Source organism: Platichthys flesus, chromosome 2 (assembly GCF_949316205.1).
Source record: "Platichthys flesus chromosome 2, fPlaFle2.1, whole genome shotgun sequence".
In the NCBI taxonomy this organism is placed as follows: domain Eukaryota; kingdom Metazoa; phylum Chordata; class Actinopteri; order Pleuronectiformes; family Pleuronectidae; genus Platichthys; species Platichthys flesus.
In genome coordinates, this window is record NC_084946.1 from 14249423 (window position 1) to 14270677 (window position 21255).

At 44.1% G+C, this 21255-nt stretch overlaps 1 protein-coding gene across 2 annotated transcripts in view; it reads left to right on the plus strand.

Moving 5' to 3' along the window:
- LOC133965349 (low-density lipoprotein receptor-related protein 1-like) overlaps positions 1-21255 on the plus strand; it is a 100690-nt gene that overhangs the window by 33032 nt on the left and 46403 nt on the right. For both annotated transcript variants that reach the window (XM_062399847.1, XM_062399855.1), the window contains exons 4-15: positions 2021-2140; positions 2827-2955; positions 3052-3315; positions 11947-12109; positions 13770-13992; positions 16207-16396; positions 16508-16651; positions 17780-18016; positions 18511-18691; positions 19770-19992; positions 20751-20940; positions 21054-21179. In XM_062399847.1, the coding sequence (XP_062255831.1) occupies positions 2021-2140; positions 2827-2955; positions 3052-3315; positions 11947-12109; positions 13770-13992; positions 16207-16396; positions 16508-16651; positions 17780-18016; positions 18511-18691; positions 19770-19992; positions 20751-20940; positions 21054-21179 (2190 nt within the window). The remainder of the gene's footprint in view (positions 1-2020; positions 2141-2826; positions 2956-3051; positions 3316-11946; positions 12110-13769; positions 13993-16206; positions 16397-16507; positions 16652-17779; positions 18017-18510; positions 18692-19769; positions 19993-20750; positions 20941-21053; positions 21180-21255) is intronic.

Consider the following 21255-nt stretch of genomic DNA (forward strand, 5'->3'; position numbering starts at 1 on the left):
GATTTGCATTCTGAACCCAGACAGAACATTCGTGGTCATTTCTTTTGCTCCAGAATAAATATTTAGTGGTGTTTGTTATGGTCGGTTGTTTACATTGTTGCCCATGTTGGTTTTCTAAACACATCTCGGTTGTTTGGTGCTCAGACTTGTTTTGGAAAATTCCGGGCACGTCTGTAATTTGAGCTGCGGTTGTCTCAGCAAGCCTCCGGAGTGCAGATGGGAAACTTGTGTACGTGCTGCCTCTCTGTAATATTCATTACCACTATAATACTTTATCACTGACGTAGGAAATTCATCTGGTCAGTAGCGCTAAGTTATGTACAGAACAGCACCAGGGCTGTTGTGCTTTGGTTTCCCTTTGAAGGTGTGGCGTCTTGAGGAAGAGTTTGTTGATCCTGGGTTGTTCCTCTCTCCCCGGAAAGCATTTCTGGGCCAAGTGAATCATTGGTGACTGATAGATCTCAGGCCGGTTTGACATTACTGTGTCCGTTTGACTATGACTCACTGTGTCTTTATTTGTATCTCACAGGATGTGAAGAGCTCTGAAAACTCGGCTGAGGTTCCATTACGCAGTCACTCAGCTGACTGGAAGGTGTGATTGGAGCGTGCTGTTTTTGTGCCCTCCCGTGTTTGATGTGGAGTATGTAGCAGTGGAGATGGTTGGGGTTAGCAGGGAGGTATTGATTGTCAAATCAGGCGTGAAGTATTTGTTTTGTTTGCTTTCCATTCCTGGGTTAGATATCTTATAGTTATTGTACTGGGAGCGGTGCAGTGGTTAGCACTGACGCCTCACAGCAGAAAGGCTCTGGGTTGGAACCTGATCTGAGTTTGGATGTTCTTGCATGATTTCCTCCCACCATCCAAAGGCATGTGGTTTAGGTCAATTGGGCATGAATGTGAGTGTGAACGATTGTTTGTCTCTAAATGGCTGCGTCACCACTACGTCTTTATTTTAAAACGCCTCACTCTTGTCGTCCATACAATATTCATAATACTCTATGTTTTGATTCATAAAAAAATGAAGTTTTGAAATGCTGCTGGCCCAGTTTTATTTTAAAGACTGGGGCTGCATTGTTGTATGGACAGGCGAAAACAAACGACTGGAAATGATGGCGAACTCTCCCACATTCGCTTCCTGATTGGTTCTTCTCAGTTACAACTCAAGTGTGGATGAATTCGTATGGTATTAGAGCACCATTTGAAAATTACATATAATAGTATGGATGTAGTTTATTTCCTCCCTGCCATATACTGCTGACCCTTCCATGGAAGTTCCCACTTATCGCCTATATTGTCAGCTTAGACAATGACCCTCGAAGAACAAGCAGTGTAGCTGATGGATGACAGGGTTTGTTTGTCTCGAGATGATTTGCTCTCGTCAATGTTGGACTCTGGTCAATGGATGTGTTTTGTTTTCAGTGCCAGATTGAGACACTGTATCTACGAGCCCTAAAGTTTCTGAATGATACATTCAACAGCAGTTACTGTAGATGACATTTCATTTCCCTTCTGATGCTAAGTTGATTAGTAACTGAGTCCAACATGAGCCTCAATGTCGTGGGGAGGAGGAGGAGGTCGCGAGGAGCATTGTTCACATTTAGCCGTACAAGTCAACAATTAATGCACCTCCGCTCCGAGCTGAGCTCTAAATGTTCTCCAAAAAGGGAACAATGGCAGCTTCAGCGGCACCTGCTCCTGATATCTACAGGCATGTCGTAAGCTCTGTGTCTGCCAGATAGCACCAAGTGGGATGAATGAAAATTAAGAGATCACAGTATAATTTTTTGGGTTTATAGCGGAATGTTAAATGGATTATTACGTAATTACGCGCAAATCCACTTCCCTTTAGAACCGCGGTCGTCTGTGTTTGCAGGCCGATACAATGGGGGCGACAGGAAAGAAACATGAATAAAAACTCCCCCCTTGTTCCTGCATTCATTGCCTCATCATCCTCACTCTCTCTCTCTCTCTCTTTATCTCTCTCTCTCTCTCTTTCCCCCTCTTCTGTGTCTATCTTCAGAGTTCATATCCAACTGCACACTCATGGGATGTCAGGAACACTGTGCAGTGACTCCTGGAGGGCCTGCGTGTTACTGTAAAGGTGGTTATGAGATCAGCGCAGATGGAAAGTTGTGTAAAGGTGAGTACTTGTCAGCACCTCAGTGATGCCTGCCATTTTGAATAAACTGTAATCAATAAGTCGAAATAGAAAAATACCAGATGATTCATCTTTCTATATAAATATATTTATGAAAAGGAAACCGCAGCATTGACAGTATGAGAAACCAACTGGATATGTGCTAAATGTTGTTCACTGTGCAGCATCAGCAGCAAACATAAGCTTACGTGGCTTACACGCTTATCTGACCAGTAACTCCACATCAGTGCTGCAGTTATTTCATCCCCCAAAGCTGCAGCGCCACTGTTTATTTAGGTTTTTTGAGAAACTCAGCCACGTGCAGAGCACTCAGTGGGTAGTTCATGGGGCGTGGGAGTGTGGGGCATTTACCACAAAAGCCTGTTTAGAAACACTGAAATCTCAGTAGTCATTTGGGTTCACAAAGGACTGACTGGCAGCGATGAGCGATACTTATGTCAGCCAAGCCGATGAATTATCACACAGTAAATGAATCACAGACTCAACCTGGCAAAAACACATGACACATGAAACACAGAATTCTGCTTCGCTAAGCAGAGTGAGTATTTTTGATCTACACTTTTATTTATCATCTGTGGACGGGTCTATGTTTTCATATTAATCCTCTGTCCTTTGTGAACTGATTTAAATCTTTTATACAAACACAATCTGTGTTTTTTGTGGTTCAGATTTTGATGAGTGCACAGTGTACGGGACCTGCAGTCAGTCCTGTACAAACACAGAAGGCTCTTACGCCTGCTCCTGTGTGGAGGGCTACTTATCTCAGCCAGACAACCGCTCGTGCAAGGCCAAGAATGGTGAGTACCAACACACACCCGCAGGACTGACGGACCGATCTCTGTCCATGCTCCTCGTGTTTACACTTAGCTCTGTCCTTTATGTCACCTTTCTAGTACCAGTAGATCGTCTGCCTGTACTGTTGATTGCCAACTCCCAGAACATCCAAGCCACCTCCCTGAGTGGCACCACACTCCACAGCCTGCTGTCCACCAGCACCAAACAAACCACCGCCATGGATTTCCTCTATGCCGAGGAGACAGTTTGCTGGATCCACGTCGGGGATTCCCCCTCGTCCACACACCTCAAATGTGCTAAGATCCCCAATCTGAAGAGCTTTGCAGAGGAGAGGGTCATCAACATCTCCCTCAGCCTGCACCGTGAGTACACCATAGCATTTCTAAATCACACTGTAATGGTCCAACCGGCATTCAGTGAGCAGCAGCACAGAAGTCAGCACATTGTGATCTGCACGGGCCAATTATACACAGTTAAATTCTCTACACATAATGCATAATAACACACACCATGCCGCCTCAACCAAAGTATCTGTGTGTGTGTGTTTGTGTGTACAAAGGCCAGAAGCACTCTCCATCACTGGTTGCCAAACAGCAATATGTCAAACATCTCATCATTATTTCAGGCTGAATCTTCCAGTTTCTGGTTGTGAGGCTGTTTATGTGCACATCTCAGACCTGAACCACACTTCATATAATGTATATAGAATTCGTACATAGCTCACAATGAAATGTGTGTGACAATCAAGTAACACATCTTGTCACTCAGAAAAGTATATTCCACTCTTCTATTGTTCATGCAGCTCTGGATTAAGTGGAGTATAGAAGTGATGTGTACAGCAGGATCATGAGATACTCTACACCTGCAGCAGCTGGAGCTGAAACTTTTCAATAAGTTGGCTACGCATTTGCTTTGCAGACAACTTAACACACACTGAGGGGGTTTTCAACATATGATATTTCAGACAATACAATGTGGGCACTAGTATGAGGTAAGGTGATGACTCAGTGCTCCACACGGTCAACAATATGAAAACATTCAGCATAAACTGCCCAACAATATTGGCCACATAAATAACTCATCCAGATGCGTGCAACCCCCTGTCAATCAAACTATGCCAGTATCACAGTCACTGTTTGCAGAAAGTCCTGGCCGTGGATTTCTCACTCAAGCGAGTGCTTGTATGGCCTTATAGTCCACATGTGTTTTGTGGACTTGGGCTATGACCGTATCCTAGAGGGACCATGTGGGTAAATGCGAATTTACAGGAAACCACGGCCTATGTTAGTAGCCATCTTTGTTTGACCGAAGTTAGTGCCTTGTCCATATCCTCCACACAAAGGTCATCGTGTCTGGTTTGGGAACCTCAGGATCGTGTTCCTGCTCTTTGCAGACGATGTGGCTCTGTTTGCTTCATCCAACTGTGACAAGTCTGAGTCAAGTCTAGGGCAGTGACCGAATGGAAAAAAGGTTTGTGAATACAAGCAACTATTTGGTTCCCTAGGGTGGCTCTGCTCAGCCTTAAAGATGGGGTGAAGAGTAAGGACATCCAGATGTAGCAGACTTGCTGCCCCTTTGCATCGATTGCCAGTTGAGGGTCAAGGTATCTTATTAGGGTGCCTCCAGGGTGGCCTCAATCGGAATGTTCAAAAATCGCTGGAGGGATTAAATAAATCCTATGTGCCCCGAGAACTCCTTGGATTTCACCAAGGGGAGTTGCAAAAGCATTTCTGGGGAGATAAACATCTTGGATACCCTGCTTAGCCTCCTGCCATACAGAACTAACTTCGAATATGATGGGTAGATGGAATAGAAACCGGCATAACTTCAACAGTGATGCTGCAAACCTTTTTTTGACATCACCGTTCATTAGTCAAGTTCAACTAACCATGACTCATTCAAATTCAAGCCATAACACAGAGGTACTCTTCACCCACACTTGAGGGGGATCTACTTCCCACAACACCCAATGAACTATGTCACACTAACAAAGGTGAACTGCTTTTCCTCAACATTTTTAACAAACTATCCTTTTAAATGGGGATGAGATTTGCCCTTCAAACCCCGCATTCATCTAAAGGGCAGAAATTGGCCAAACTCTCCTAACTAGAATGGACATATTTATTTTGCTATGTGTCTGTGGGGTGTTTGAAATAAGTTTCCATTTTAAATTTAAATGATAACAGGTGGACAATAAAAGCCCAGAATATTGGCCAGAACCCATCCATCAATCCCTGTGGAATAGACGTGTCCTTAGCTTCTCTTTGCTCATGCAGAGCCTGTGAGTCATATATGACGGTAAGACATTAAAAGCAGCTGGGATTTTCCATGACCTAAATTTTGTTTGCTGAAGTCAATGAAGATTCTTTCGTCTCGAAAAGAAAAAAAAAAAAAATGAAGCTGAGTGAGAGAGACAGTGCAGATGTAAGAAGTGGTATTAAATGCAGATGTGTATGCAGCGAATGCGTGATCACCTGCACGCTTAAGCACACCCACACGCTGCATGCTCCTCGCCAAGTCACGGCCGGATTTGTTTGGCCTGCTTGTTTTCGGTGAGTCAGAAGTAGAGCAGCAACAGAAACAACAAGCTCATCCTCACACATCAACAGAGGTGCTTCATTTTACCATTGTATAGGGAAGTGGTTGACAGATGGTTTGTTCTTTTATATTATTTCTGCCCTGTCCTTCCCCAGTTGTCACCACAATCACTTAATTCAACCTCTTATCTCTAAACAAGATTAATGCAGACATACAGTCATTGTATTGAATAAAAAAAAATGAATCTCTTCTTTGCCTGCAGACATTGTGACTGAACACATTCACTCAATGTGCAGCAGCCCGTCTCCATTCGCATCTCTTTTCCATGAACGTGACAGAAATGACTTGTTCCACGCAGACCAGCAGAGAAAATGAAAAGGCCGAATGATGACAGTCGAGCGGCTCTGTCTTCCGCATGCACGCACAATGTTGTGCAGCTGACATTCGGAAATATGTTCATTTCAGTCCAGATGATATCAGACAAGCTCTGAACAATGGAAATTATGCATGAGGCATTTTGGCATCCCCTGCGGTAATAAGACGAAGGAGCCTGATGCACATCTCGGTGTTTTTAAAGCCTTGAAAACACCAGATGTGTTGATGTTAAATTACACGGTACTTCTTTTAATCAATCAGGCTGATGGGGGGGAAACATGCCATTATAACACCATTTCCAAATTACAAAAAAAGACATACAGATTTCACCTTAGGAAACATGCATTTGTGCTTAATGAGTGTCAAATTGGACCTTGCAATTTAGGGAGCAGAAGAATTTGCAGGAAATTCCAGCAGCTTCAGCTGGGTTCTCCACGCCTGCTCCCCTACACACACATATGCACACCCAAACATACACTGTGGTGCTCATGCGCAGACCCACACTGATAAATAAATCTTCATGCACTCATGCACAAAAAGAAGAATCAGACCTATTTAGGAGCAAGAACAGGATTATGTTGCTATTGCTATTTTCACACGTAAAATTGTGTTATGGTAAAAACCACCATATTGGAGTCAAACAGTGGCTGGCTATGCTGTAAAAGGTGGATAAAGCATTCATTTTCATATTTATTTTGACTCAGATTTGTCAGGAATATGTGCATCTTTGACCACTCAGCCAAAGCCCAACAGCAAGCCGAGCGTCAGCACAAAACAAATTTATACATGTATCTCAAAGTGCAGTTTTTTCACATCTGTTCCAGTCCATAATCTGGAGTGGCTTTCCAGACGCAGACAGCGGGCTTGATCTTTCTGGACAGTCTGCTGGCGTGTGAGGTTGACAGAATGGGAGGAGCAGCTTTATGATTACAGTCAACATGGAGGGAGCGAGGCAGCAGCCAATGGCGAGGGGTGCTGAACGTACAGGAAATGATGTGTGTGCGGTTGGGGTGACTCATGACCTCAGTATGCTACAGATGAGTTGTCCAGATGTGCCCCCTCCCCCCTCGCTCCCTCTCGCACTCTCACTCTCTCACTTAGTTTCAGCTTTCAGAGTTCATGATTCAGACACCTTCTCTCATTCTATACCTGACGTGGCCTGGTTCTCAGTGTTGCTAATTATACCAATAATGTAATTTAGGTTTCCATCCACTCATTTTAGCTTTTATTTTAAAATCTCATTATTATTTTTAGAAGAACAGATCATTCTCACTGTGCTGTGCTTCTCCAACATCATTCAAGCTGCCTTCAGACATTCACTGAAGTCAAGACATTGCAACAAAGACATTTTCCTGCCAACCCCTTGGGGAAATGTCCGGAGAAGGTCCAAGAGAGTGCATGTGACAATACAGCAAGATAATTACAATAGACGAGTTGGCGTGTTGACACGCGATATATGCAAAACGGAAAAAACTGACAATACAAATATTTCAGAATGAAAAAAGAGGAAAGCATAGATGAAGATGTAAATCTGGAAAGACCGTGAGATTGGAGAGCTTTTGGTGATAATGGCTGCAAATAGAATGTATACTTCTTGTCCTGCCTCCTGCATGTTCTTCCAATGTTCCAGACATTTTCCGGTTGTTGTGAACCGACTGACCTGGACACTCTCCTGTTGCGTTCCTCACACGAGAAAGGCAAACTGTGGGAAATGTCCAGTCCTGCTTTTCCAGAGTTCCTGTCTGAAAATGGCTTCATTGTAACATGTGGTGACAAATGATTTATTGATGCAGGAACCAAACAACCTTTTAACACATATGTCCCTGGTGGAAGTCAGTTCAGCTGTATGGGTGCTGAGCTGCAGAGCTCTCCCTGGGATGAAAATCGTTTAACTTCACTTTTCATTCAGTGAAAAGTCGACGCTGATGCCCCACATGCAAAAGAGGACTGATCCCTCTCTCCCTGTCACTAAGCCCCTCTTCCTCCCCGCTTGTACTGTACGAGCTACAGTACCTGCCCCCCTCCCCCCCTGCACAGTGAGCTTGCACAGTGTGCTGCTTAACACAGACACTGGCATGAAATCTCCTTAAGAGGTCATGTGCTGTTAAAAGGCAAGCCAGTCAGCACTTTTTCAAGACGTCGCTACATCCAGCACATGCTCTCGTTCAGCTTTAACCCGCTCCTCCTCCTCCTCCTCCTCCTCCTCCTCCTCCTCCTCCTCCTCGTCCTCATTACCCCTCACGCAAATTAACCCTGAACTATTAATGACATGTTTTCTTTAAGTCTAAGACTTAACTAGTCTATCCACTTTATTTCCTGCGGTCCTGTTGCTGAGGGCCGACCTCAACAGAAAACCCATTTGGAGCCCAAAAGGTTCATGTTTGTTGGTTTCCCAATGTGATGCTTTCTCCAGATGGGGAGTGTTGGCATAGAAAGCGAGTGGGGGTTGGGTTAGTGCACGAGCATGTGTTAAAGCTTCAATCACAGTTGTTTCTCAGTCAGTCAGTCTAACTTGTCTTTGTGGTTTTTAATGCATCAGAAGCAAACGCCATCACAATTGTTCAGCTCTTGGCCGAGGGAGAAGACTCCTGCTACACACAGAGGGGGTGCTACAGAATCGCTCATGACTAAGCAGCATCTCGTAGTGCACAGCTCTTCATTCACAGAAAACAGGATGTCCTAAAAGCAAAACATGTGGTTCAATCGTAAATGAATATGTACCATGCGAAAGTCACATGCGATAAAATGTAATATAATAACAATAACAATACATTTTATTTATTAAGCACCTTTCATACATAAAATGCAGCTCAAACTGCTTGACAATAAAATCAATGACAGGAAATAAGATAGATCCATTAGAACACCTTAGCAATAATACACGTTAGCAAAAATGTAGACATATGAATATAATGACACACAGTTAATATAGTAGTTGATCATGATAAATTGACAGAACAGTAATGTGACAGTGCAGAGGTACCAAGGCCGCATTAACTCCATTAAAAGGAATTGTAGGGATTTTACAGGACTATCGATCCCCGGGCCGAGCAGCGTAGTTCCAGCAGCGGGTGCCTGTGAAGATGGTTACTGGAGTGAAACTCTGCCTAGAATTGCTTCATTTAACAAAACATATGTTATCGAGGCAACCGCTAGGAGAGGGTTGAATAAGAAAACACCAAGAAAACATGTTGTTGAGAGGGAAAGAGGGGTCAAAATGGAAGAAGGCAGCCGTTTCTGTTTTTTCAATTACTCTGTGTTGTTTTGTTTTTTTAATAGCATAGTTTCAGACATTCAGAGCTGCAGTTAATGAATCCAGACTGTTTTCCCACCTCTTGGGAGCAGACGGAAAAGGGAGGGATGCAGGGATGATGCACGGAGGAGGAGAGAGCGGGAAGGAGAATGGGAGGAGATAGAAAAGTCTCCGGCATTTCTGTTTAGCAAGAGTGGAGTGAAAGTGAGAGCAGGAGGTGTCAGAGAGCAAGGGGACGGCCATTTGTTTTTTAGCACACTCGTCATATGTTGCACAATCTTTTCTCTCCCCCCTCAGTTGTTTATCCATTGCTTAATCAGTGAACCAGTGTGTTGTTGAGCAGCTGGAAGCGTTTAAACAGAGAACTGTGTGTTAAAAATTAAGAGCACCTTTGGGAACACGGCCCCTGATTCCCATAAACCTCAGAAATGCTGCTGCACAATGGCCAAGTTTCCCTAGTGGAAATCACATCTCTCTCTCTCTCTCTCGCTCGCTCTCTCTTCGTCTTTCTCGTGTCTTCTGTCTTTTTCTCTCACATTTTGTTCCTTTCTTCTTCATCCGTTGCAGTTTTCAACTTTTCACTTTTACGTAAAGCCCAAATATTTGAGAGTGTGCCATTTCCCTCCCTTTGATTCCCAGAAAAAATGTGTCAGTTATTCTAAATACAGAGAGCTGCTCTGGAATTGCAGTCAGATTAATTGGTCCATAGCTGCTTAGCTTTCACTATGCACACTTTTATTGTGGAGGGAATCTGCTTTGTCATTTCCCTCACCCCATTTTCTTCTCTCTCTGTAGAAATTGATCCCCTGCTATCCCCCAAATCGGCACAGTGACCCGATCACCCTGGTAAACTACCCCCAGAATCAGACCTCCACCCTTAGCGCTGAGCACAGCATGATCATTGATCAAGGACTCCTGCAGCACCACTTTATTCCTATTTATCTGAGGTGTTGTAGGACAGGCCTGTGCAGAGCAAGGCTCATGGCAGCTGTGAAAATACAAGGCGTGTGGTTTGTGAAGGCCCGGTCCCTCCTCCACACTCACACTTTCTCTCTCCAGCTCATTTACAGAGGTGTAGTTTTAACTCCATGTAAAGATCAATATTTATAGGTGCCTTTTACCGTTTTGGAATCTGGCAGTATTCAGATTCTTTTCATATGTAAAATTAGCAAAATCGCTGAATAAAAATACTCAATTCAGTAAAATTCTTGCATTTAAAATGTGAAATCATTTATAATTATTATTATTATATAAGTAATGCTCATGATGACTGTGTGAAACCATAGGCTGAATGTAAAGATGGAATTCCTTCCACCATCTATAAAATGAAGCAAAATAATCCAGGTACGATCGCTGCTATCTTGCACAGTAGTGATGAGCTAGTGTAGCCATGGTAGCGTGGTTTTGTCAATACACATGCTCGGCCAATCGTGAGTCTCAGCTGCAATTTATGACATTCGTCAGATTTATGGCATCAATTAACTAATTTATAATGAACTTATTTTTTCCATGTAGACTCAAACACAACTTTGATTTAATGCTAATGTTGCTATATGCTGTTGTATATGTTTACTAACAACAACTTAAAAACTTAAAGGTATATCTTGACACTGCCCCCTAGTGGACAGAAAGAAGGTGTATCGTGTTATTACGAAAAAATGATAGTATCAATAGTTTAAATATTCTGATGGAAGAATATAGCAACTGTAGCTGGTCAAGATGGAGCTGATTGCTACCTTTTTACATAATGCTGGATAGTTGAATATTCTGTTTAGTCATGCATGTATGGCCAGGCATCATCAGCATCATGTATTTGCTCATTGTAGAGTTTTAAGATGTCAGAATGCAAAGTAAATAACGTGGAATAGAAAGAAAATAATTTCCTCTAATGATACATGTAGTACAAGTAGAAACAGTATTATATTCAAGGACTGTGGTTAAAGAAAATTCACAATTCTGGACATATGATCTCCCGCCATCTTCTTTCCTTCAGCCTTCACAATAGCTTTCTTTCTCTGGTCCTTGGCTCAGACTTGTGCGGCTGAGCTGGTGTTTAAGGACAGGAAGGAAGAGGTGGGAAAACCAGAACCAGAGCGAGGGATATATTAATGTCTCATGTTATTCTGTTTCACATTTTTTTCTCCTCCTTCAGATCCCCCAACCAACCAACCTCATGTGGTCTTGCAACAGATCCAGCAGTTAGTTCAGTGGCATTCCACTGTTCTTGTTCCCCGCCCTATCTATGTTGAACTTCTGCAGGCTGTTTATGTTCCACTAAGTGCCTGTGCGGTACCAGGTGCATGCGTCCGGGTGTTTGATTTTTCTTCGGGGGGGGGGGGGGGGGGGGCTAGTCTTGGCGCGAGCTGAGCCTCGGAAACCACAGGCCATTCGTCATCGCTTAGTTTCAGCTACGGCAACATCGCACAACTCGAAGCAACAAACAGCCCGTCCCATATTCTGTCTGTCTGAGTCACTTTGAATGACAGACACATTACCTGGACACTTGTTTATTGGAGTTGGCTGTCATCTCGTTTGACAGTCAGGAATAACCTAAACGTTTTTACTGTGTGTATGTGTGTGTGGAAGCTGTTGAGGAAGCTGCTGCACAGTGTTGCTGACTAATTTACTTCATCACATGACGATGAGTTAAACCTCTCAGCCATCTGCAGCAAGCAACATCACACGCTCGAGGTCTGTTCCAGTCCAAATGAATCGATTTCTAGTACTGAAAACACTGTTTCTGCTCTCCCCCCCCTTGCTCCTCCCGTGTCATGCCTCACCCCCCTCTCCTTATCCCTCTTCCCCCACCCCCACCTCCTCCATCCAGATGTGGAGCAGATGGCCATCGACTGGCTTACCGGAAACTTCTACTTTGTGGATGACGTGGACGACAGGATCTTCGTGTGTGACAAGGACGGGCAGACATGTGTCACCCTCCTGGACCAGGAGCTGTACAACCCTAAAGGCATCGCCCTGGACCCCACCATGGGGTTAGTTTAAAAAGCATACTTATTGACACACGTACACAATCACAATCACACACACACACACACACACACACACACACACACACACACACACACACACACACACACACACACACACACACACACACACACACACACAACTGAATGCATAAAGATCCAAGTCCCTCGTGCAAACTAATGTTTCACAAGTGAAGTCAGACTCCTGTCGTCTGTCATTGTTACCCAACTTTGGAATTGGAATAGGAGGCGGGGGGGGCTAAATGGAGGTTTTGACGTTGCAGTAATTGAGCACAGATGTTCAGTTTGCATTGTGTCACACTGACTGTGTAGGGCCTGAGTGTAAACATTTTTTTTGGCTCCTTTGTTTATAACAAGACTTTTCAGCTGAATTCCAGAAAGTGTGTGTATACAGTATCTATGGGGCAAGCTTGTGTGTGTGTGTGTGTGTGTGTGTGTGTGTGTGTGTGTGTGTGTGTGTGTGTGTGTGTGTGTGTGTGTGTGTGTGTGTGTGTGTGTGTGTGTGTGTGTGTGTGTGTGTGTGTGTGTGTGTGTGTGTGTGTGTGTGTGTGTGTGTGTGTGTGTGTGTGTGTGTGTGTGTGTGTGTGTGTGTGTGTGTGTGAAGGAAAGAAAAAAACCCTGACTGCTCCAATGTGAGAACGTGTGCACACATTTCCTTTGAGCTACATGCATCCTTTTCATTCCAGGCAATTTTTCTCTGCTGTAATTGGTTCTTCCAGTAACAAGGTCAGAGGGATTCAACGTGGCTGTTTCTTGTATATAAATATTGTTTTTTTTTGTCGTACTCTGCAGTTTCATTAGAGGGAGAGAGAAACGGCAATGATAACACCATGACAGCGAAAATCATCTTTTGTAGTTCTGTTAAATTAGTGAACACAAACCTTTCACACATTCTGTGTTCACAGTAAGTTAAACAAAGACAAAGAGGAGGATTGTTATATTCTTGTTTGGCTTCCTCTCCTGGTTACTGGGATTGTGATGAGACTGTTGTTTCCAAGCTTTATAGCCAATTATAAAAATCTGTAGTCAAATATCTACTGTGAGTATGATTGTTTTTTTTTGCAGGTTTACAGAGGAAATGTTTTTTTTCAGAATGTTGCTCGTCTATAAATATTAAACTGCAAATATTCATGATGTGACTCTCGGCCCTGAAAATGCTATTAGTATCTGAGACCTCAGATATCTATTGTACACCTCAGGTATCCATTTAATGCTTTTACTCAAAATCCTGCACCTGCACTCAAAGAACCATTGCTTGTTCTTAGATCGCTCACTTGGTTTTACACTAGCACCCTGACATCTTGTCGCTTGGACAGATTTTCCGCACTCCTGCTTTGACTCTCCTCCTTATGCGTGCAAAGGCAGATGAGTAATGCCCATGAATTTCTCATCTGCTTTTGAATAAAGATCGGGGGGACATAACAACCCAAACCTAAAGAAATTATACGAACGTCTTCTTGAAGGAAATTGCATAAATCTTCCTTGCTGTCAGGCGCCAGAGATTTTTCTCACCTTTCTCCTTTTGCTTCCTGAAAAGCTAAATGATAATGTTCTCCTTGTGTCGGGGACCCGGGTGTTCATTCAGTTGTAACAAAAGGATCAAACTATCCATCATGGCTCAGGTCTGATCCTTTTGATTCCTCAGGAAGGTGTTCTTCACCGACTACGGTCAGATCCCGAAGGTGGAGCGCTGTGACATGGACGGCCAGAACCGCACCAAGCTGGTGGACAGCAAGATCGTGTTCCCGCACGGCATCACGCTGGACCTCGTCAGCAGGCTCGTGTACTGGGCCGATGCCTATCTGGACTACATCGAGGTGGTGGACTACGAAGGCAAGAACCGACACACCATCATCCAAGGCCTGCTGGTGAGAACGCAGCTGTACTGCACAGACGCCACACTCCAACCAATTCACCTTCCATCAGCCGGGAGATAATCTGGGTTTAATTTACGGCCCTTCTGTCTGCTATTCATAATGCTCTGAATCACAGTCTGTTGGGCTGTAAAGTTCCATATATATCTATAACGCCCCTTATGTTTCTCCTGTGAGCTGCTGTTATGTGCTCTTGGCCGGTGAGTTACGAGCGGGGGGGGGGGAAGATGCTCGACATTTGGTTTTTCATTGAAGCTGCTGATGAATAGTGTCTAATAACGAGGCTGTTAATGTTGCGCTGCTGCTGAAGCACAGTGGCTCTTAAACCTATTACTGTGATCTGTGGCGAAGTAATGGCTTCTATTTACTCAACGAGCCTAAGGACACACACACACAAACCAATATCTCCACAGCTCTGTGTGTGTGTGTGTGTGTGTGTGTGTGTGTGTGTGTGTTGTGTGTGTGTGTCCACCTGTAATAGGGCATCAGTAAGGCCTTCAGGCAGAGGTTATAAAGCAGGGTGGTTATTGATGATGCTGCTTTTCGGGCTGGTTTATCTGCAGCATTTGTCTCTCCTTCTAACTGGTCTCCATAAGCTGCAGGGGAAACTTGAAGTTTGACTTTTTTAAAGTCAAATGGAGATTCAGGGGTTGTTTGAGTTTACTCAGGTTTTTGACTTAACCATAACCTTTATGATAAATAATTAGGGCCGGAAAATAAAATAGAAAATCTGTAATTATCGTGTGTCAATGTTCATCAGTATCAATAACAAAGGTTCAATATACATTAATATAATCCTTTTCCATTCTACACAGAGAGGAGGTTTAACACATAATTGTGTTTGTCGTTCTCTGTCCATTAAGAAAACTTTAAAAGCAGAAGCAAAATCAGTGACTCAAAAGAAATAATAATTTGACATTGATCATGATAATTATCGATATCGACTGATTTGAAAATTGTTTGGCCCTACAAACAAGGAAAAGCCAACTACAACCAAATATCACTTTAATTGAGTAAAAAAACTATAAATGCACATCTTTTCTTAAAAATGTTGTTCTGTAAGAGATTTCATATAAGCAGAAATAAATGCAGATAATATGTTTTTGAAAGGCTCATGTCGGCCAATTTTATTCAGCCAATCAGTAAATCATTCAGGCTCCAATCTATACCTTTTTTTCTCATGGCTCACGTTGGTCTGGTTTGTCTCTGTTAAATCTGTGTGCAAAGGTGACACAGAGCCATATCAAGTTTCCTCACACCCTCATTCTAATTGACGGCGTCACCTCCACAGAGCTTTGCCCTCCAGCCTTTGTTAATAACTGTGTATCTTATTGGCTGTGTATGTCTGTACGACCCGCTGAGCTCCTTACAGCCTGCTGTGACAGATCGCAGTCCTGCCTCAGGCTCTGGAGACACCGAGTCAGATCTGACAGGCCTCGTCCTCCTCATTGTGTTTTCAGATGATGTTCGTCCGTGTCTATTGTGAGATCTCTGGACGCTTTGTCGCTTCACAAAACCACTTTATACCTGTGTCACGCAACACACCAGTTTCTGAGCGAGTGGCTTTTGAAATTGTATATCAAGAGCCTTCCGGAAGAGTTATGGTGAACAGTTTAAACACGGTTCCACATCAGTGCACATGGTTTATTTGAATGCAGGTTACCATGGCAACAGTACGTCTTCATACAGCAGAGTCTCTCGTCTCCTGATATAGAACATAAACAACTCGGCTAAATGTTGCTTCACGTTGTGTTTGAGCTTTGTCTAAATGGTTTTGGTTATTTTCATATATCAGGACACATTTGTCTGTGCTACTGTTTAAACACATATTAACACATAGCATCAGACAAGAAACTGTCTGAAGATGCTGCGGGAGAGTTGAACACTGAAAAACGCTCTGAGCAGACATGAGCACAACTGAAGTGAAGATTTAACACACAAAGGCAGCACTGATGCGACTCAGTCCCTATGAGAGCACATGAAACTTTAACTTCTAAGAGAATAAAGTACTTGTATATTTGTTTTGAGAGGCAGAACAGCCTTACCGTCATGCGGTGACACAACTCTCATTTGTGGTTGGACTGTTACAAACTCAGATTAGTAATAATATGTTATAAAGACATCAATCCTTCAGCCGCAAGAAAGACCACATCGATGAACTGTGATTTTGTGGAACTTTCTTTAATCTCCCATTTTTTTCCTTTTCAGATCGAGCACCTCTACGGCCTGACTGTGTTTGAAAACTATCTGTACGCCACCAACTCAGACAATGCCAACATGCAGCCAAAGACCAGCGTGATCAGGGTCAATCGCTTCAACAGCACAGACTACCAAGTAGTGACCAGGGTGGACAAGGGAGGAGCGCTGCACGTCTACCACCAGAGACGTCAGCCTCCAGGTTGGCCACGCACACACACACACACACACACACACACACACAGAACCACACTTCAGTGTGTCACGCACAGCTAAATGATGTATTAACACTTGCCACCCTCTTGGTGTTCAGTGCGGAGCCATGCATGTGAGGTGGACCAGAATGGGAAGGCCGGAGGCTGCTCTGACATCTGTCTGCTGGGAAACGGCCACAAGACCCGAACCTGCCGCTGCCGCTCGGGCTTCAGTCTGGGCAGCGATGGCAAGTCCTGTAAAAGTGAGTAGGACTTCTAATGTAATGTAAAATCAATGATTCAGTTCAGCAAATCAGAGCATCTTCTTTCAAATCATCTACAAAGAAAGTCCAGTCGTGTAGAGATTCTTTCAAACATTCAAGCAGCGACTCCAAACCAGTGGTGCCGGTACGTAAGCTGGTGGTTCTGTTGTGGCCAGGTGGTACGCACTTAGACACTGAGGAAGCTTAGGTAATTTGAAATTCATACACAAATTCATTCTGTCAGCCATATCTAAAGGAAGAGGCATAATATAAAAGATTGATAAATGAAGACAGTTAAAATCAATAGATAAACAGTTTAAATAATTCAATTAAAGTACATGTTTATTAGCTAAATCAATTTTATATGAAACACCTGAAAACTAAGATGTGGTGAAAAGTAACCGATAAATGGTTCAAAGTAAAGAATACATTATTTTTGCCTGTTATTTCAGTAGGAACACACTGAAAACATTATATTGACACTATACATTTTCACATCCAGTCTAAATCGATTCAAACGCACATTTGGATCATGTCAGGGTTACTCGATATCACCTGATTGCTCTGTGGGGTTCGTCCTCATCGATTCAGCACATCCACAACGGATGTGGTCGTCTTCCTAGAGCAACTGTAAGTATAAACTTGGCAGCCACAGATATTCAGCTCCGTTGACCTAAAGCCGGGGGCAGCTGAGGTTTGTAAGAGGGATGCACTCCTCCCCTGAGCTGCAGACTGGAAAACAGCTCTGAACAAAGTAGCTGAGCTGCACCATAACTTAGTCTGGCTCTCTAGCTCCCCACCGACCTCTGCGTAAAGCCGTCTTCCTGATTCAGCTTGTTCTGAGAAGTGTTTTAATATTCTGTCAACCATTAATATCCTCATATCGATCCGCCGTCGGAGAAGAGACTGTCCTTGAAAAGAACTCAGTTGATTTAACGAGAGGCGATCTTTACTCCTCTGCCTCTCCATTGAAAATGACTTCATTTTCATTTAGGGCTTCTGCTGAGCTTGCATGTTGTCACGTTGTCAAACCTAAACACTTTATAATTAACAGACAATCAACCAGACAAATGCCGATCTAAGTTAGTCTCTTTTTCTCATTTCCCATGTTTTCTTGTTTTGCCGCAGAACCCGAACACGAGCTCTTCCTGGTCTACGGCAAAGGTCGCCCGGGGGTCATCAGGGGCATGGCCATGAACGCCAAGGTGCCGGACGAGTACATGATCCCCATAGAAAACCTGATGAACCCCCGAGCTCTGGACTTCCACTCGGAGAGCGAGTTCATTTACTTTGCCGACGCCACCAGCTTCATCATTGGACGACAGAAGATTGACGGGACGGAGAGAGACACTATCATGAAAGAAGGTTGGTGCAGAGACTTCAGGATCATGTGACGGCAGAGCCAAGGCAGAAAACTGTGTGAAACCAATGACTCAGACTTTCCGCTCTTTGTTTGACACTGAATCTGCTCATGCACGGAGGCATTTAAGTTACAACTTGAGGATTTGGCTGTAAATTCGTTTTTTTTTTTTTTACAGGTTTACAAGAGGAAACAAACAACCACAGGCGTATAATTATTTCACAGGGTTAAACCCTTGTTAACAGAACCATATTTGTCTGTTTAATGTTAAGTACTACTTAGATCAAGAGTTTCATCGCACCGCACTCATTTCCATTGAAATAAAAGCTTGTTTTCAAAAGGTTATATATGCATCGATGGGCAGTGATCCAGTATGAGATCAAGGCCTAAACCTAAAACTATAAAAAAGGTGGATTTCAGTTTTGCCTCGAGTGAGCGATGTTCATGTCTGTGCTGCAGAAACAAGACTTCTCACTCACATTCCGTGTTTGTGTCTCAGGGATCCACACAGTCGAGGGCATCGCTGTGGACTGGATGGCCGACAACTTGTACTGGACGGACGACGGGCCCAAGAAAACCATCAGCGTGGCTCGGCTGGAAAAGGCTTCACAGACACGCAAAACCCTCATCGAAGGAAAGATGACTCACCCCCGGGCCATCGCTGTGGATCCTCTACACGGGTAAGTGCGACTTATAGATGGAGGCTGCGATGAAGTCTGGTGTGGGTATTCGTCCCCCCCCCCCCCCCCCCCCCCCCAAAAAAAAAAGAGGAGGAATACTCATTAAACAACTCTTCACTGTCTAGAAGGAAAGTGGATAGAACGATGCAATATTAAGGCAGCACTTTGAATTCTGGTGATGTTGAGATGGTTAGTGAAGGATGATGGTGTGTGTCTGTGAGGCAGTGCAATATACAGTGAGGGTTGGCTGCGATGAAATAATCCTGCAGCTCTGGCCTCTCACCAAACTCATATCTCTCCTTACCCTCTTTCTGTCTCTGGTTCACTTATCTCTCCAGTCAGAGGTCTTCATTACTTGTATTACTTGCGATGTCTCTTCACAATAATTAATAATGTTTTTATCTGCGTTTTTTGACCCTGGAATGTAAAAATCTCCCTCGTCCACATTTATCACTCGCTGTTTATTCAAGCAGATAAGACATACCGCACATTAAATGGTAGATTTCCACAAGCTTATTAACAAGTAGGTATATCTCTGATATGACCTCCTTTCTCTCCGGAAAACACTTGCTCATAAACACACACTCTGTGGATGGCAAGCGACAGGGTGATGTGTGTCCGCACAATCCCAGAGGGAAAGACACTTGCCTGCACTAATGCCTGCTATCAATCAGGCTGAGAGAGGAAAGAGGCAGGAGGAGGCGGAGGGAGGACTTTGCAGAAAAGGAGAGGAAGAGGCCGATGGCAAAGGAAACATGAAAAGTTAATTCTAATGTCATATTCCCGCACAGGAGAGGACGTGTGTAGTTTTGCTTAATGTGGCTTGTCAGTGCTGCAGTGCTCACAGGCTGAGCTGAGATCAGGCGAAGATTGACTCGTCCTGAGGTACCTGGTGACAAACACTGGTTCGGCCTGGGAAACTGAGAAACACAGGGGAGCCTCACTGGAAGCTCTGAGAAAGGTTGATTGCTTTAGGGCAGCTTAGATTCGCCTCTGTCAATACCGGGTTTCTCATTTTTTTTGGTTTTGCTGTCTCACATGTGCACTCACCTCATCAGTGCCTCTGTCGCCTCCTCAGGTGGATGTACTGGACGGACTGGGAGGAGGACCCCAAGGAGAGCAAGCGAGGCAAAATCGAGCGGGCGTGGATGGACGGCTCCAACAGGCACGTGTTCCTGACCAGCAAGACGGTGCTGTGGCCCAACGGCCTGAGCCTGGACATCCCACAGGGCATCCTCTACTGGGTGGACGCCTTCTACGACCGCATCGAGATGGTCTATCTCAACAGCACCGAGCGCAAGGTCAGTAACCGCCATCGCTCGGATTCATTCTGCTGCAGTCGAGAGACGGAGCGGCTCGCTGGAGTCAGGGCGGGGAATTATTCAGAGCAGCTGCGGATGAGCTTTGAAGCAGAGGAAGACTGTGGGTGGTCCGTCGCAGTGTAGTCAGGGTCTGAGGGCTTTTCTGACTACTGGTCACTCGTTGTGGCTAAACTGATGATGTTTTGTTTTAAATGGCCCGTGTGTCAAATAAAATCTGGTTTCATGGTGTTGATTCTAACATTTGATATTTAAAATCCAGAAACTGTAATGATATTAAATCTAAATATTTACTCTCATAGTCTAAATTTCACTGAAAACTGTTATTTTAGGGCCTCATAGATTTATGATCTTTTAAAACACTATTGCTCAGAGACTTGTTACTTTAGTTAGTGCAATGTTGGTTTATACTATAGACTTTATATAAAAATGTACGACAGATCTACGCGTCCTCCCATCGTCCAGAACTGAATCTGAAATATCTGGTACGAAAGCTCATTCGGAGCCAGAGTCATAGTAATGATTGGGTGATGGAGCCGCATTAGTGACCAATCACAAGTCAGTCTCAGATGTCAATCATGAATTCCACACGTTTTTTATAGCTTCAAGTAACCTACACTGCAGCTCACCACCAGTGCTAGATGTGAAGTATAATTCACTTTCACATAAACCGATGGAAAACCAAAACAAATGAAATCATATCACAGTTTTACATCTTCTCTTCCCTCACATCAAACCAGACGGTGTACGAAGGTCAGGAACTGAACCACGCCTTCGGTCTGTGCCACTATAAACACTTCCTGTTCTGGAACGAGTACCGCAGCGGCAGCATATACAAGCTGGACACAACAACGGGCACCGCGACTCTGCTGCGCAACGAGCGGCCGCCCATCTTTGAGATCCGCATGTACGATGCTCAGCAGCAGCAAGGTAACGGGCGACGAATCACACGGACAATGGCCTTCTGCTCAACCAGTTATCCACGTGAGTTCAAAAGTCAGGAAAAAAACGACTGTGTGCATTCATGTGTGTTCAATCCACAGGCTCTAATGCGTGTCGGGTGTACAACGGAGGCTGCAGCAGTCTGTGTTTGGCCATACCCGAGGGAAGACAGTGTGCCTGTGCAGAAGATCAGATATTAGACCCAGCCGACAACACCAGCTGCAAAGGTACAAACAGGACCGCGTTGTGGGTGGATGTGTTTGAAATTCAATTCATTTAGCAGAGCATCTGCCCTAGAGCTAA